The 14,821-nt window shown below is 44.8% G+C and overlaps 1 protein-coding gene across 3 annotated transcripts in view; it reads right to left on the bottom strand.

Moving 5' to 3' along the window:
- Positions 1-14,821, bottom strand: part of LOC136879262 (proton-coupled zinc antiporter SLC30A2) — a 280,390-nt gene that overhangs the window by 136,855 nt on the left and 128,714 nt on the right. Inside the window, exon 1 of one of the 3 annotated variants that reach the window (XM_067153079.1) lies at positions 5,858-6,066. The exons of the other annotated variants lie outside the window; for them this stretch is intronic. Coding sequence (XP_067009180.1) covers positions 5,858-5,904 — 47 coding nt within the window. The 5' untranslated portion in view covers positions 5,905-6,066. Of the gene's footprint in view, positions 1-5,857; positions 6,067-14,821 lie in introns of those variants that run through there. 3 annotated transcript variants of the gene reach the window in all.

The raw sequence follows: 14,821 nt of genomic DNA, 5'->3' as shown, positions 1-14,821 counted from the left end.
CGTAGAATCGTAGTAAGAGTGTCTTCCAAGAGTGTCTCAGTGTCTAAGAGTGAGAATAAGAATGTCCTCTCCAGCTCTTGTCTTCGACGTATATAGGTTCAAAAGTCTCCTTCCATCAGCCATATCACATGGTCCAATAAGATTCGACGTCTCATCCCTTCTCCTATGTATTGCTGTGAATCCATCACGTTGCTTCATTACGTTCATTCACATAGGCTGAACTTTCCCGCTGAAATAAAGCGTCAGGTAGCGAAGTTCGAAGAGTGGGCGTCCATAATGTATCAACTGTCTCTTCATGAGGTGGAGAGGGTAAGGTCTCTCGTAAACTTGATCACGTACTTTTCCTGGAAATGGGCTGAAATTAGCCATGACCTATCAGTGATTAAATATATACATCTTATCAATTAATTAGACAGTTCAATAATTTATCACATGCTGTGATGTTCCAAACATCACAATAATTCCCTCTGTATCTTGGTACGGAACATTTAAACACCATATCGCACACTTCTAATTACATTAAACGTTAAATTCTGATAAATCATTTTACAAAATCGTCTCCTAACAGCCACAAAACATTACCTCGCTGACATACAACGCGGCAGCCGTTAATAATTACTCTCACTGATTCAGTAGCGCCAACATAAAAACTTCCTTTCAGTGCATCGTGCAGAGATAATTAGCATAGAAATTCAATACATATCAACAGGGGGGTGTCTTCCCGCATCGCGCTCACTTGTTTCTCTCCCTGGCCGCCTTCTGCGTGACGCCATGTGATATGGAGACAGCACTCGCCCGTCCTGCTGACGAAATACTCGTACGTGCTTCTATTTGTACTGCCGATCCTTTCAGTTTGTTCTGCTTTGTGCTCTGGTCTGGTGTGAACCTGTGCAGTGTAATGATAAGTGGAAATGTTAAAAGTCGTATTTATTGTGCCGTGGCGCAGTGTCGTAATTATGAGTTTAAATGTACCGGTGTTATGTATCACAGGTTCCCAAAAAATGACGAGTTGAAGCGTTTGTGGATTTCTCACTGTAAGCGAACTGATAAGTTAAATCCGGACAATTCTCGAGTATGTTCTGTTCATTTCCTTCCAACAGGTTACGACCGAGATATGAAAAAAGTGCTTTTAGGTTTGCCCACCAAGAAAAAACTACGCCCAGATGCTGTACCATCTCAATTTATTCCCAACTGGCATGGAGTGCCTAGTACAAGTGAAATTGCGTCATAGGTATGTATTCCTTACTTCCATATCTGTCCTCTAATCTAATGGTATAAGCTTCTTTGAAAACTTTGGCCTAATGGTGTCCAAAACACTGTTCTAAAGCACGTATGTATTGGCATTCCACAGGTCTCCAATGAACAAGATATGCGGCATGAAGGTCGATATATCAGGAAACGGGCGATGTGTACTCTGACTACATTATCCCCTAAGAAGAGGAAACTCGACCAGTCAACTATTACAGACACAATTGAAGATAAGGACAAGGAAATAAAAAAACTTCAAAGACAAGTCGAAGCATTGAAAAGGAAGCATGCTGCTACGTTGGTGACGCTGAAAGCTACAAAAGACGCGCTTAAAAAATGTACAGGTCCAAGGTATGTCGTATCAGTCAAAAGACGACCGTCACCACCCAAACTGACACAACATGTTATCAAAAAAGAGGTAGAGAAAATACTGTAAAAATGTTTTACACGGGGCCAGATACGGTGTCCTGTAAGCACGAAGAAAAGAGTGAAATTGTCCTCAGAAGACCTTGATTGATGATGCTTGTTGTTTAAAGGGGCCTAATATCTAGGTCATCGGCCCCTAATGGTACGAAATGAGAAGAATGAAATGACAAATTAAAAATCCAAAATCCTCCACTGACCAGAATTAAAAACGTGAGGACGAAGAATGAATGGATGGATGGATATGAATTTGAAACGATCAGTGGAACCGACCCACAGTGCCTCACATGCACAGAAGCTGGCATAGAACAATAGTATTACTGACCAAGGGACTGCTTCTATAGCACGATACTGAATCGATGATACTTGTAGTCGAAAGGGGTCCAAAATCCAAGTCAGCGGCCCCTCAAATGGTACTTATCGCTAGGACTGTAGAACTATGGTATTTGTAATGCTGCGGTACTAATCAAGAGTAGCGTAGACTCACGGTATTCCACACAGTATGGTACTACTCACAGGTAATGAAATTCGCACATGTATTACAGACCTACTGTGTTTCGCACATTGCGGCGCCATTGACAGGCAACGCAAACCTATGGTGTTCATCACCAAAGTGTACTAACCACAGGGACTCGTACTATCCCGTGGTGTTCCTCATATAGTGGATACTAATCATAGGCAAGCCAGAACCATGGGTTCCGTCATCCCATGGTGTCGCTCAGATAGTGCTGCTAATCACAGGTACTGTAAAAGCCGTCGCGCTCTCGTTTGCTGCTCATCACAAACCCATTTGGTACCTAACATAGTGGTACTACGCGCATGGTAAAGCGACCCATGGTGTTCCCCGCGTCGTGGTAATAATCACAAGGAGTTACATGGTTCTAATTGGATCATCTCTTGGTCGCCCCTTTTAGTCGCCTCTTACGACAGGCAGGGGATAACGTAGGTGTATTCTTCGTCTGCGTCCCCCACCCACAGAGGGTTGTGTGTTTGGTCAGCGAGAGGTACTTTATTTCCCTCAAGTCCGCCGACAAGCCGGTTAGGACCCCCCTATCTGCCACCTGGGACCCGCCACGTGGGAGTATCACCTCTCCCCCTGCTACGCCAGCGTAGTAGGTTCGTGGTCAGAAGACCTTGCGAGTGCTCTTACATCAAGGGCACTTTCTAAGAAGGCTTAAGCGTACGGTACCTTAGAAAGAGAAAAACGCCCTTTCCTGCTAAATCAACATTGCAGAAGTGGATGCGAAAACTGAAATGCAGACCCGGTATTTTGAAGGAAGTGTTTCGTTTATTTTAGTCTCGCGCAGTAAATTTTCAAGGACTGGAAAAATACGCTGTTTTGAGTTTTGATGAGATGAATATTGACTCTCGTATTTCCTATAATTCAACGGATGATGTAATACTGGGTCCGTACAGGAACGTGTTTGTTTTCTCAATGGAAACAATCTGTGTATTATGACTTTGACAAGATCATGGCAGCCGAACTTCTTCAGGACATTATAACAAACACTGAAGCTTGCCACATTAATGTGGTTGCCATAACATGTGATATGGGAGGGAAAAACGCTAAAATGTGGAAAGAGCTGCATGTAAATATGACCAACACATGTTTAACAATCCCGTGGACAAATTAAGAAAAGTGTGGGTTTTCTGTGATGTGCCTCATCTTTTAAAGCTTTTGAGGAACCATTTCTTAGATGAAGGTCTTGTGCTGCTCAACGGAACTGAATTACGTAGTGTTATGATACAAAAATTGTTAGCACAAAAAAGTGGGCACTTAACACCAATATATCAATGATTTTCACCTGAGTGTAACTAGACGATCTCGTCAAAATGTACGATTAGCCACACAGCTGTTTTCTGTTCCCCGCGTGGTGGCACTAATCACAAGTAGTTTCATGGTTCTAATACAATCATCCCTTGGTCGCCCCTTTTAGTCGCCTCTTACGACAGGCAGGGGATATCGTGGGTGTATTCTTCCTATGCGTCCCCCACCCACAGGGGGTTGTGTGTTTGGTCCGCGAGAGGTATTTTATTTCCATCAAGTCCGCCGGCAAGCCGGTTAGGACCCCCCTATCCGCCACCTGGGAGTATCACCTCCCCCCCCCCCCTGCTACGCCAGCGTAGTAGGTTCGTGGAACGGCACTTATTGCTAGTAAAGAAGAATCATGGTATTTGTCATGTTGCGGTACTAATCAAAAGTAGCGTACACTCACAGTGTTCCACACATTATGGTATTACTCACAAGTATTGTACGTCGCACAGGTAACGCATACCTGTGGTGTTTCTCACATAATGGCGCCACACATAGGGAACGCAAACCCATGGTGTTCCTCACCTAGGTGTACTAATCACGGGCGCCGGTATTGCCGTGATGTTCCTCATATAGTGGGTACTAATCACAGGCAACGCAGACCCACGGTGTCGCTCATATAGTGGTACTAATCGCAGGCAACGCCCAAGCCCGTGGTGTTTCTCACATAATGGTACAAATCACAGACAACGCAGACCAACGGCGTCGCTCATATAGTGGTACTAACCACAGGTACTGGAAATGCACAGTGAACCGCACTCTGCTGCTACTAATCACAAACCTATTGTGTACCTAACATAGTGGTACTAATCATAAGTAATTTCATGGTTCTAATACAATCATCCCTTGGTCGCCCCTTTTAGTCGCTTCTTACGACAGACAGGCGATACCGTGGGAGTATTCTTCGTCTGCGTCCCCCACCCACAGAGGGTAGACACATGTTTTATCGGGGGACCTGTAGTCACGAACGGCTACCCCTTCGCCTTCGGAGAAATATCTATCGTAGGAGGATGTATTTTTCAATAACGTCCTTAACGGGATCCGCTTTCAGGATGTCAGTGTGGCTCGTATCTCACGTTGTTGGTAGACAGGCACATCATCTTTCTTGTCCACATTGTGCTTGTTGGGGTGAACACGTTTTTCCTCCCCCTGTGCGAATGAACGTTCACACACTTTACATTTGGCCCACTTCTTGCCTGTATATCGTTCGAAGAACGACTAAACTACTGACTGAAGTTGCAGCATTTAGTCGAAAAATGTGGACACCGGACAGAGCTCACTTGCGTACTAACCGCTCCTTCCATCCTTACGTCCTCCGGTTACTTCGGTGTCACTCGGATATCTCCGGTTATCTTCGAAGGGGCGCTATAAGCGCTACAACCGATTCAATCACTCGGAGCAGGCGCTTCGTTCCCAGCACTACCAAGTGCTAAAGCGCGAAGTCTTAAATAATACTCCCGGTATATCTGAAGGTGTTTGGAATGATGTGAATATTTACGTTATTCCTTTTGCCGTAAAAACGAATTAAGCATAAAAGATCGGAAAATACTGTTACGAATAAAACTCCATCTGTTTCATTACTCTATAGCTGGAAGTGAGGTCCTGTAGAAAACTAATGTGTAAGCAGTTGCTTAAAATATGGATTTCTTCTTTGTCATCATAAAATGTCTTCTATATGGCTGATTTGTGTCAAATTGGGGGAAGTTTGTTGTAATTAGCTGTAACTCACTAATTTTTGAACGCCAGGGTGGTCTGGCGTCAGAGATTTGTCTGCCCTGACTTAGAGAATTTTGGGACTACAGTGCAGAATTAAACTCTTTCTTCAAGATGCGCTCCGTTACCATTGATACACGCATCAACCTACCGTCGCATTGAATACACGATGCAGTGATGTATCTATGAAGTACTGTGCGTGGTCTCACAGCCTTCTAGAATACGGGCACTAAGACCCTCCGTGTCTTGCACCGCAGTTCAATACACAGCAGCTTTCAAATAACATTCTAGTAGGTTTAGGTCCAGAGAGTGTGGAGGACAGGGAACGGGTCCACCTTTACCAGTCCCTCTATCACGGAATATGTTATTTAGAAAGTAGTTTTAATTGAAAACTGTTCGTTCAGCAGAAGCATTTGTTACCATGAGACTCCTATAAATCCACAATACTGTCAAGACATTTGGAAATGTTGATTGTACTTCGATTTAAGAAATGAGAGTGTACGACACCGAAGGAAATTAGGACTGGCCATTAGGTGCACCCATGTGCGTTAATTATGCTAACAGATGTAAACTGTCCTTCAAAAAGAAATAGCTCGGAAGCCCTAGGATATTCCTAGTCTCCTGCAGAATACGTGATACATGCATGACGACTCGCCTTACCTCGGTGGATTGCTGCCCTCTGTGAGTGTCCAACGTTCTTCACACATCTCTACCGGCTTGTCTCACTCGTCTTCGTAACAATGAACATCACATAAAATAGATGAGAGAGAACTACAAATGTACTGTAACAGATCGAGGTTATTGTTATCTCTTAATTTACAAAAGTAAATAAGATAACGGTTAAGCAACAAAACACAAGATTGATATCTCTCCGTTAAAAATAACAGCGTCCCAGGACAGTAGTTGCGTACAGCACCATTCAACAGAAACGACTGGTTGAATGGGTGGTGAAATTTCTAGAAAACAGAACTCAGACAATTAGAGTAGGAGAAGCAAAGCAGTATTATTGGCCTTTTACGTTTTCTTATGTACGGTTTATGATATGAGTAAACAAGTGGAATCACAGATAAGGATTTTTGCGGATGATGTTATATTGCATGGAGTAATAAGAATTGTGAGATAGACAGCAGACAATGGTACGGTGGTAAACAAGATGAAAAGTATGGTTGTAAGTTTTACCAAGTCTTCTCAGTTTTAATGACTGTGTTGATGGGATGATTGTACCTCGTGGGGATCATTGTAAGAACCTTATATTTAGGTGCTAACATAAGAAATGATGTTTGTTGTTTAAAGGGGTCCAGTTGTACGAGGTACAACGAAATGAAACGATAATTGAAAGTTTAACATTTATCCACTGACTACAATCCAAAACGAATGATGATGAAAAAATGACCATGAATCCAAAACAATCAGTGGATCCAATTCACGATGCCTTATTTTCTGAGATGATGCTTGTTGTCCAAAAGGGTCCGCAATCCAGACCACCGGCCCCTCATAATAGTACTAATCACTGGTAACGAAGACTCATGGTATTCCTCACATTGTGCTACTAATCATAGGCAATGTAGACCTACGGTGTATCACCCACAAGCAACACTAACCCATGGTGTTCCTCACATAATGGTAGTAATCACGGGCAACGCCCAATTCCGTGGTCTTCCTCATTTAGTGGTACTAATCATAGACTATGTAGACCAATGGTGTCCCTTATATAGAGTACTACTCCTAGGTAACGTAGACCCATGGTGTTCCTCATATGGTGGTACTAATCGCAAGTAACGTCGAACCCTGGTGTTTCTCACGTAATGATAGCAATCAACAATATTCTCATGGTTCTAATTCCATTAGCCCTTCGTCGCTCCTTACGACAGGCGGGGAACACCGTGGGTGTATTCTTCGTCCGCGTCTGGACTATTCATATAAAGGAGGTTGTAAAACAAGTCTAGAGATCTCTTCATATAGTTACTTAGGTATTCATATCGGTATACTTAGGGACAAAACATGACGGCCTCGGTTCTTGGAAACGAACTGGAAGCCAGTAGTCAATCACACGCTGCACCCTGCTGAGTTAACTAGTTCCAAGTGTTCCTTATTTGGGGGTGGAGGGGTTGCCAAACCACTTTCTTGTTTTACCCTTTCTTCGTGTCCAGTGCAGTAGACAATTTGGCAACTCCGGCTACAGTAGACGTAGTAAATCCTATGAGCTCGAGGGTAGTGGTGTGACGCGAGGTCATCATGTTTTGTCCCCAACTATATTTAGGGGATGTAAGGATGTAAAGGCCAGAGCGTATAAGTCTCAGGTAAGACCGCAATTACAGTATGGTTCCCGTGTATGGGACCCACACCAGGATTACTTGATACGAGAACTGAACAAGATCCAAAGGCAAACAGCACGATTTGTTGCGGGAATTGCCAACAAAACAGTAGCGTTACGAAAATATTGCAGACTTAGGGCTGGGAAGAATTGGGAGAAAGGAGACGGAACAGCTCGACTGTGTTCCGAGCTGTAAGTGGAGAGACGGCGCGGATGACATTAGTAGATGATGATGATGATGATGCTTGTTGTTCTTAAGGAGAGTAACATCTAGGTCATCGGTCTCCATTTGCAGATGATTATGCTTGAGTGGTACTTTGAAAGGTAGGAATAATGTGAAGGTAACACTGGAATTCAAGAAGACAAATTGGGGCAAATATTAATTTATAGGGAGATGAATTAGGGATTGGAATACTTTATCAAGGAAAATGTTCGAAAAATTTCCAAATTTTTTGAAATCATTTTAGGAAAAAAAAAAGGTAAACAATTGATAGGCGATCCGACACTTGGACGACAGCCCTAAATACAGATTAGTGATGTTTTTATTAATTGATTGATTGATTGATTGATTGATTGATTGATTGATTGATTGATTGATTGATTGAAACTAGGCTTCTGCAAACTAGACTTCTCAAAACTGAAAATAAGAAAAAGGTATCAGTATGGTTTCAAACGAGCCTCATCAAACAACGTCGGACAAAAGGAGATGGAATAACATTCACTCTCCACTGCCGTACACTTACGCTTGTTAGAATCGCACGCCATAAATTAAATCTGACCGAGCTCGATAGCTGCAGTCGCTTAAGTGCCGCGAGTATCCAGTATTCGGGAAAACCCCACTGTCGGCAACCCTGAAGATGGTTTTCTGGGGCTGTACCTTAATTAAGGCCACGGCCACTTCCTTCCCACTCCTAGCCCTTTCCTGTTCCACCGTCGCCATAAGACCTATCTGAGTCGGTGCGACGTAAAGCAACTTGTAAAAAACACAGTAATGATGTTCTGGCTTTCGAGAGGATCCTTTATCACCTAGTGCAGCGGATACAGGTTAAACTCAACTTCTTTCTTTCCTGACCTTTTTTTCCAACCATCTGCACTCGGCAGTAATGTGGCCAAAGTCCAGTTTTACAGGTGGATGTCCTGATGTATTGCGTGTTTCCGTGGCGGTTGGTAATGTGGTGTGGTGTGTTGTATGTAGGGAGATTACAAACACCAGCCACTGAGCAAGAGGAATTAAGCAAAGGTGGTTAAAATCGTCGGAACGGTGGGGAATCGAACCCCTCTGAACCGAAGCTGACCATTCAGCCAAAGAGCCAAACAGTCCACTCAACTGCCAGAGTAAAATACATTCACGAGAAAGGAACATGGGGTAAATGCGTCAAAGACCCCATTCATCAGTCCAGTTAATCAATAAACAAGATGAAGATTTGACACTGCGGTAATTGAAGTCCAAGCTGGTAAAGAACCAGAAGAAAATATTTATCTCAACTTTGCTCACTTCTCCGAACAAGAATTTTGAACTCCACCCCGTTACTAAACGAAACCAAACCCCATAGCGCAAAAGCCCCGAAGGGCCATGTCGTACCAAGCGACCACTGCTCAGCCCGAAGACCTGCAGATTACGAGGTGCCGTGCAGTCGGCACGACGAATCCTCTCAGCCGTTATTCTTGGCTTCCTAGACCGTCAGATAGCTTCTCAATTGTAATCACGTAAGCTGAGTGGACCTCGAACCAGCCCTTAGATACAGGTAAAAATCCCTGACCTGGCCGGGAATCGAACCCGGGGCCTCTGGGTAAGAGGCAGGTATGTTACCCCTACACCGCAGGGCCGGCCCACCCAGTTACTACCGGAATAAATAAACAGAACATGAAGAATGGCGGTGACGATTGTAGTTCTGAGAGCAAACAACGAGTTCGTCGGAAAATTGGCTGGATAGCGAATGTGACTGCAGGCCTTTGCAATGGCGGAGTTTTCTTAAGCGCTAGGTACTGTCGACTGATGAACGAGTGGAACCACTCACAACCACTCTCTTGTCATGATCTCCTTTTAATGAGTGACCTATAAAAATGTCTGTAATGCTATTAATCGAAAGCAATAAGTTAAGGTTACTTCACATATTTGTTTCATTTCTGACCATGGAAGCCAAGGAGGGCGTAGGGCATACGTCAACACTGCACTGCACTAATCACAGGATAGCTTGCAGTGGTATCACAGCGATGGCAAGTGTCATCAGCCCGAGCGACACACTAGTACCTCTAAACTGTCAGATAAAGGCGAACACTTCCCCATCATCCTTTAGAATAGTACAGAGATAAATTCAATTCACCAACTAATTTGTTGTTATGAAGAAATATTCAAGTCTCGTTTAGGTTCAGGTTTTAGCGCGCCGTTAGCGTCACGCAGCTGTGAGTTCGCATTCGGGAGAGGGTGGATTCGAATCCCACCGTCGGCAGCCCTGAAGATGGTTTTCCGCGGATTCCGCTGTGTTAGTGCGACGTTAAACGACTAGAAAAAAGTGCTGATGTTTACAAGGAAGAACTGTAAGTGTGCTACCTCCACGAGGCATGGCAATCCTGTTGTTGATATCCTCAAGGAGATTTACCCCTTGAATGCATCCTTTTCTTCATTTTGGCATTTAAAAAATTAATTTTGGATTGCCTGAAACATTTATATCAACAGAAAATAATACAAAAAATCCTCGATAATGCAAATATCTTTGATCTCAATATGTCTTAGAGCTGGGGGCCATAATGTAACGAAATAGGGTCGGCGGATGCTAAGCGGATCTCGACGCACAAGTGGCCACGGATGGTCCGTGGTCCAACAGCTCTGCACTCTGACCGGCCAACCGACCAGAGGAGGGGTGGTCACAGCTGGCCAGACAGCTCTGCTCTCCGACCGACCAACCGACCAGAGGAGGGGTGGCCACGGCTGGTCCGTGGTCCAACAGCTCTGCACTCCGACCGGCCAACCGACCAGAGGAGGGGTGGTCACGGCTGGCCCGTGGTCCAACAGCTCTGCACTCTGACCGACCAACCGAGCAGAGGCGGGGTGATCACGGCTGGTCCGACAGCTCTGCACTCCGATCGGCCAACCGACCAGAGGTCGGGTGGTCACAGCTGGTCCGTGGTCCAACAGCTCTGCACTCTGACCGGCCAACCGAGCAGAGGAGGGGTTGTCACGACTGGTCCGTGGTCCGACAGGTCTGCACTCTGCCAACCGAGCAGAGGAGGGGTGGCTACGGCTGGTCCGAGGTCCAACAGCTCTGCGCTCCGACCGACCAACCGGGCAGAGGAGGGGTGGCTACAGCTCTACCGTGGCCCTACGCCTCCGTATTCCAGAGACGGACAGAGGCTGATCCCCACCGTCGGCAAGCCTGAGAATACTTTTCCGTGGTTTTCAATTCTCCTGCACCAAGGGGAATGCCGGAACAGTTCCTAGTAAAGAGCCACGGCCGGCAACCCTCTTACCTTTTCCCCACATCTCCTTCTCCGATACACAACTCCTGCCAGAGAGACGGCGTCACCGTCTTGGAGGACCGCCTCCTCCTTCAGGGGAGGAAAGAAAACATTTAGTAGTAGTAGTTGTGTGTCCTTCGCGATCTCAGCTCTGCGCCTGATAGCTCCGCAACACGCCGCAGCCCGGATCTTTCCAGACTCTACGAGGTTACTGCAGTGCGCTTCCTTGTGACGTCAAGCCAGCGCTATAAAAGGAGCAGCATTCCGCTACCCCTTAATCTCGCAACCGAGTAACAATACACGTTCCAAGCACACTCAGACGCGGAGAAGGCGTAGAAAACCTGCTCCGAAGTCACCCTCTACACCAACACAGCACACCCCCCGCCCGCCCTGCTTTAGTGACTCAGTGCTACAACTGCCTTCAGCTATATCATTCAGCGGCTTCCTGCCCTAATGATACCCGTTGTGACAGTTGTGGGGGTCCCCACCGCCACTCTGTCAGCACGGTACCAAGGGCCCAGGCGAGGTGCGCGAACTGCGAAGGCAGTCACGCAGCCGCCTATCCTGGTTGTCCCTTCCTTAAGAAGGCAATACGAGCTCACTATAGGCATGCACGACACTTACACGCTGCCCCTCCATCAGGCCTCCAAGTCCCTTCTCCACTGAGCCAAGATAACTCCTCATTATTCAACCTGCTCCTCATCAGGCTTCTCACGTCCCTCAACCCTCCCTCCATGCCATCCAGACAACTTCTTGTCAACTAACCCTGCCATTAATGCCAACTGCAATAACCCACTCCTCTCCTGAAGCACTAAACACTAGCGTAGCTACGAGAAGTGCAGCAACATCAGCCGTGGTCATCGTGTGGATGGGTGACCGCCCTGCACCTGCCTTGCCCACTCACCACAACATCCCCAACTATCAACATCTCCTCTCACTTCGTCCTGACAACATCTTTCCTCCTCTTCTTCTCTTCCTCTAAATTCGCCCTTCGGGGCACAGGGAATATCCTGCCCAGTCATGAAAAGGAAGCTACAATCGGCCACCACCACCAGAACGTCAAGCAGCGGGAAGATGTCATAATCCAGAAATAGCACTCAAAGCCCATAATGAAGCTGATGGGCTAAAATACTCACGGAGCAGGCCCTGTCTGCTCCAAATGAGACGGCTGCTACTACTACCCAGGACTCCCCAGTGTCGAACGCCAGATTACACTGCAAGTCGAACACGGGGGCTATCCCTCTTAAACATGTGTATCGAACAGGTGGACTGAATTCTGGTGATGAGGTTTCACCTCAGGCACTGCCTCACCTCCCGCTTCCTGTAGCCACGTCGAGCCCCGATGTCAGTATTCTACTCATCCCACAGTCCTCACTTATGCTCCGACATCAACATTAGTATTCTACCAATTGTGAATATTTATGTCAGCTCCTGACAAGCCTACGGCAATTACTAGCATTCTGCTAGTACGAACTTTCATTGCAAGTTACACTAGTAATTCTACAAGGCAGATAGTTTTCGACTATCTTGAACTCTCTCTTATTTGACAGACTATCCCCGCAAGATAGATTTGTGTGTATATAGAACTCTTATGTATATAAAGTATATATTTCAACAGACCCTCAGTCTACTATAATATCATCATTAATTGCGTACAAGTTCATCCGACTTCAAGAAAAGTTTAGTTATATTTATGTACATATTGTGTAAAAACTTACTGAAGCAATAAATTTATGTTGTGTTTCTGTATACCGATTCCTTGTATACAACAGTAGTAGTAGTAGTAGTAGTAGTAGTAGTAGTAGTAGTAGTAGTACGGAATAGCGTCATGTAACAAATTGTGTGATGCGACAGTGCCTGAGAGTTGGATAGGCCGTGGATCTGTATATCACGGACATCCATCAATACTTCACACCACAGCCTGCACGGTTGCTAGGTAACATTGCGTCACACATTTATTTATTCACGAAGCACAAGATACAGCTACACTGAGCAAATTTCACTTGCACTGTGAACAGACTAATTAACAAATGTAAACTTTCATGATAAATATAACAAAGGAAAACAAGATCAGGTACACAGCCCACTAACAACAACCATCCGAATGGAAAACCATGAGAATGTCCATGTTCATAGTCAAGATGGCGGTATAACCTCTTTACAATCGACTTATCCTTAGGACACTGTTTACACCCCTCCCGAATATACTTTTACTTGATGCTATATCAAACTCTTGCCTCCTATTAATATTGTTAAGGAGAGTTAGGAGGAGGACATGGAAAGATCGTTGAAGTATTGAGTGGTGAGTGTGGGGAATGTGGAGAAGGTCTTTGGTTCTGGTGGAGCGGGAAGGAACACGGAGGCAGAAGAGTGACACAAGATGCTCCGAGCGGTAGTGCCCATTCAAGATCCCGGTCAGCTACCTGTCGCCTGATGTGCAGCGGTGATACATTTTATTGAAACATACATTTATGATCATTTGATTCCCCCAATGGTGTCCCTCACATAGTGCTACTAATCAGTGGGCATGTATACTCATGGTGTTGTTCACATAGTGGTAATAAACATAGGCAATGTAGACCCACGTTGTAATCCCACAGGTAACACAGACCCATGGTGTGCCTCACATAAAGGCACTACTCACAGGCTATGCAGACCCATGGTGGTCCACACATAGTTTTTTTATAACGCAGAGGATCCTTCCGCACGGACACTAGTACGTGATGCCGCGCGCCCGCTCCCCCAGCTCGGTGGAATGCACACCATGGTACTAACCACAGGCAACGCCCAGACCCCTGTTATTCTTCAATTACTGGCACTAATCATAAGTAATCTCATGCTTCCAATTCCGTCATCCCTTGGTCGCTCCTTTTAATCGCCACTTACGATAGGAAGGAGATACCGTGGGTGTATTCTTCGTCTGGGTCCCTCACCCACACGGTGTATCAAATGAATCTCCAGGAATATGCGTGTCAAAGTACACGTTCCAGAGATGACTGAGGATGGAACAGTGAATGGGCGCGTTTTTGAGCATAGTTCCATATTTTGTTCCTAACTTCTATGTTATTACTACTCATATGCATTCAAGTGCATTGCCTGTATTTTATAGTGCGTACACTGTATTTGCATATTTAAGATGTCAGAACATACAAAAACATATCCTTTAAATTCTAGCAGCCCGACGCACACGCGAAGGTTGTCAGAACAAAAAATAAATTGAACTAGTGACACTGAAATACACGCACACGTTCATGTGCAATGTTATGTATTACATACCTATTTTTCCAACATGTTACCTGTCACTGGTTAAGTATAAGACACTTAAAATAAACCATACCATCCTATCTATATACGCATCTATCGTCAACGAAGTTTTGTAGCCAATACATGTTATTTAACAAATTTGACCTAGTGCTAGTATGAAGGACGGCAGTTTAAATGCAAAATAAAAGCCTGCCACCCTACCGTAAACGTGTTGGCATCAGGAATATTTGACTTTCCATATCATCTCCGGACAAGGAGTGAATCACGATTATTTAATTAAAACGTAGGGAATATACAGTAATTTACTGCTACGCCAACAGAAATCATTCTTCTGTCTTCATAAATCTCGGCATATTCCTTTGAGTTTGAGGTCGTTTTGGCAGAAATTAAAGTTTAAATTATCTACATGTTTATATGCAATAATGATGCGTCTGTTACGGTAAACATCCTTAGAAGAAATGAAAAGAAAAGAAAAGAAAAGAAAAGAAAAGAAAAGAAAAGAAAAGAAAAGAAAAGAAAAGAAAAGAAAAGGAAAGAAAGAAAGGAAGCTTGTCAATGTTTAAAGAGTACACCGATGAGCAAGTCAATTA

The sequence above is a fragment of the Anabrus simplex genome, chromosome 8, assembly GCF_040414725.1.
Source record: "Anabrus simplex isolate iqAnaSimp1 chromosome 8, ASM4041472v1, whole genome shotgun sequence".
In the NCBI taxonomy this organism is placed as follows: domain Eukaryota; kingdom Metazoa; phylum Arthropoda; class Insecta; order Orthoptera; family Tettigoniidae; genus Anabrus; species Anabrus simplex.
This window is presented reverse-complemented; position numbering and strand designations above follow the sequence as displayed.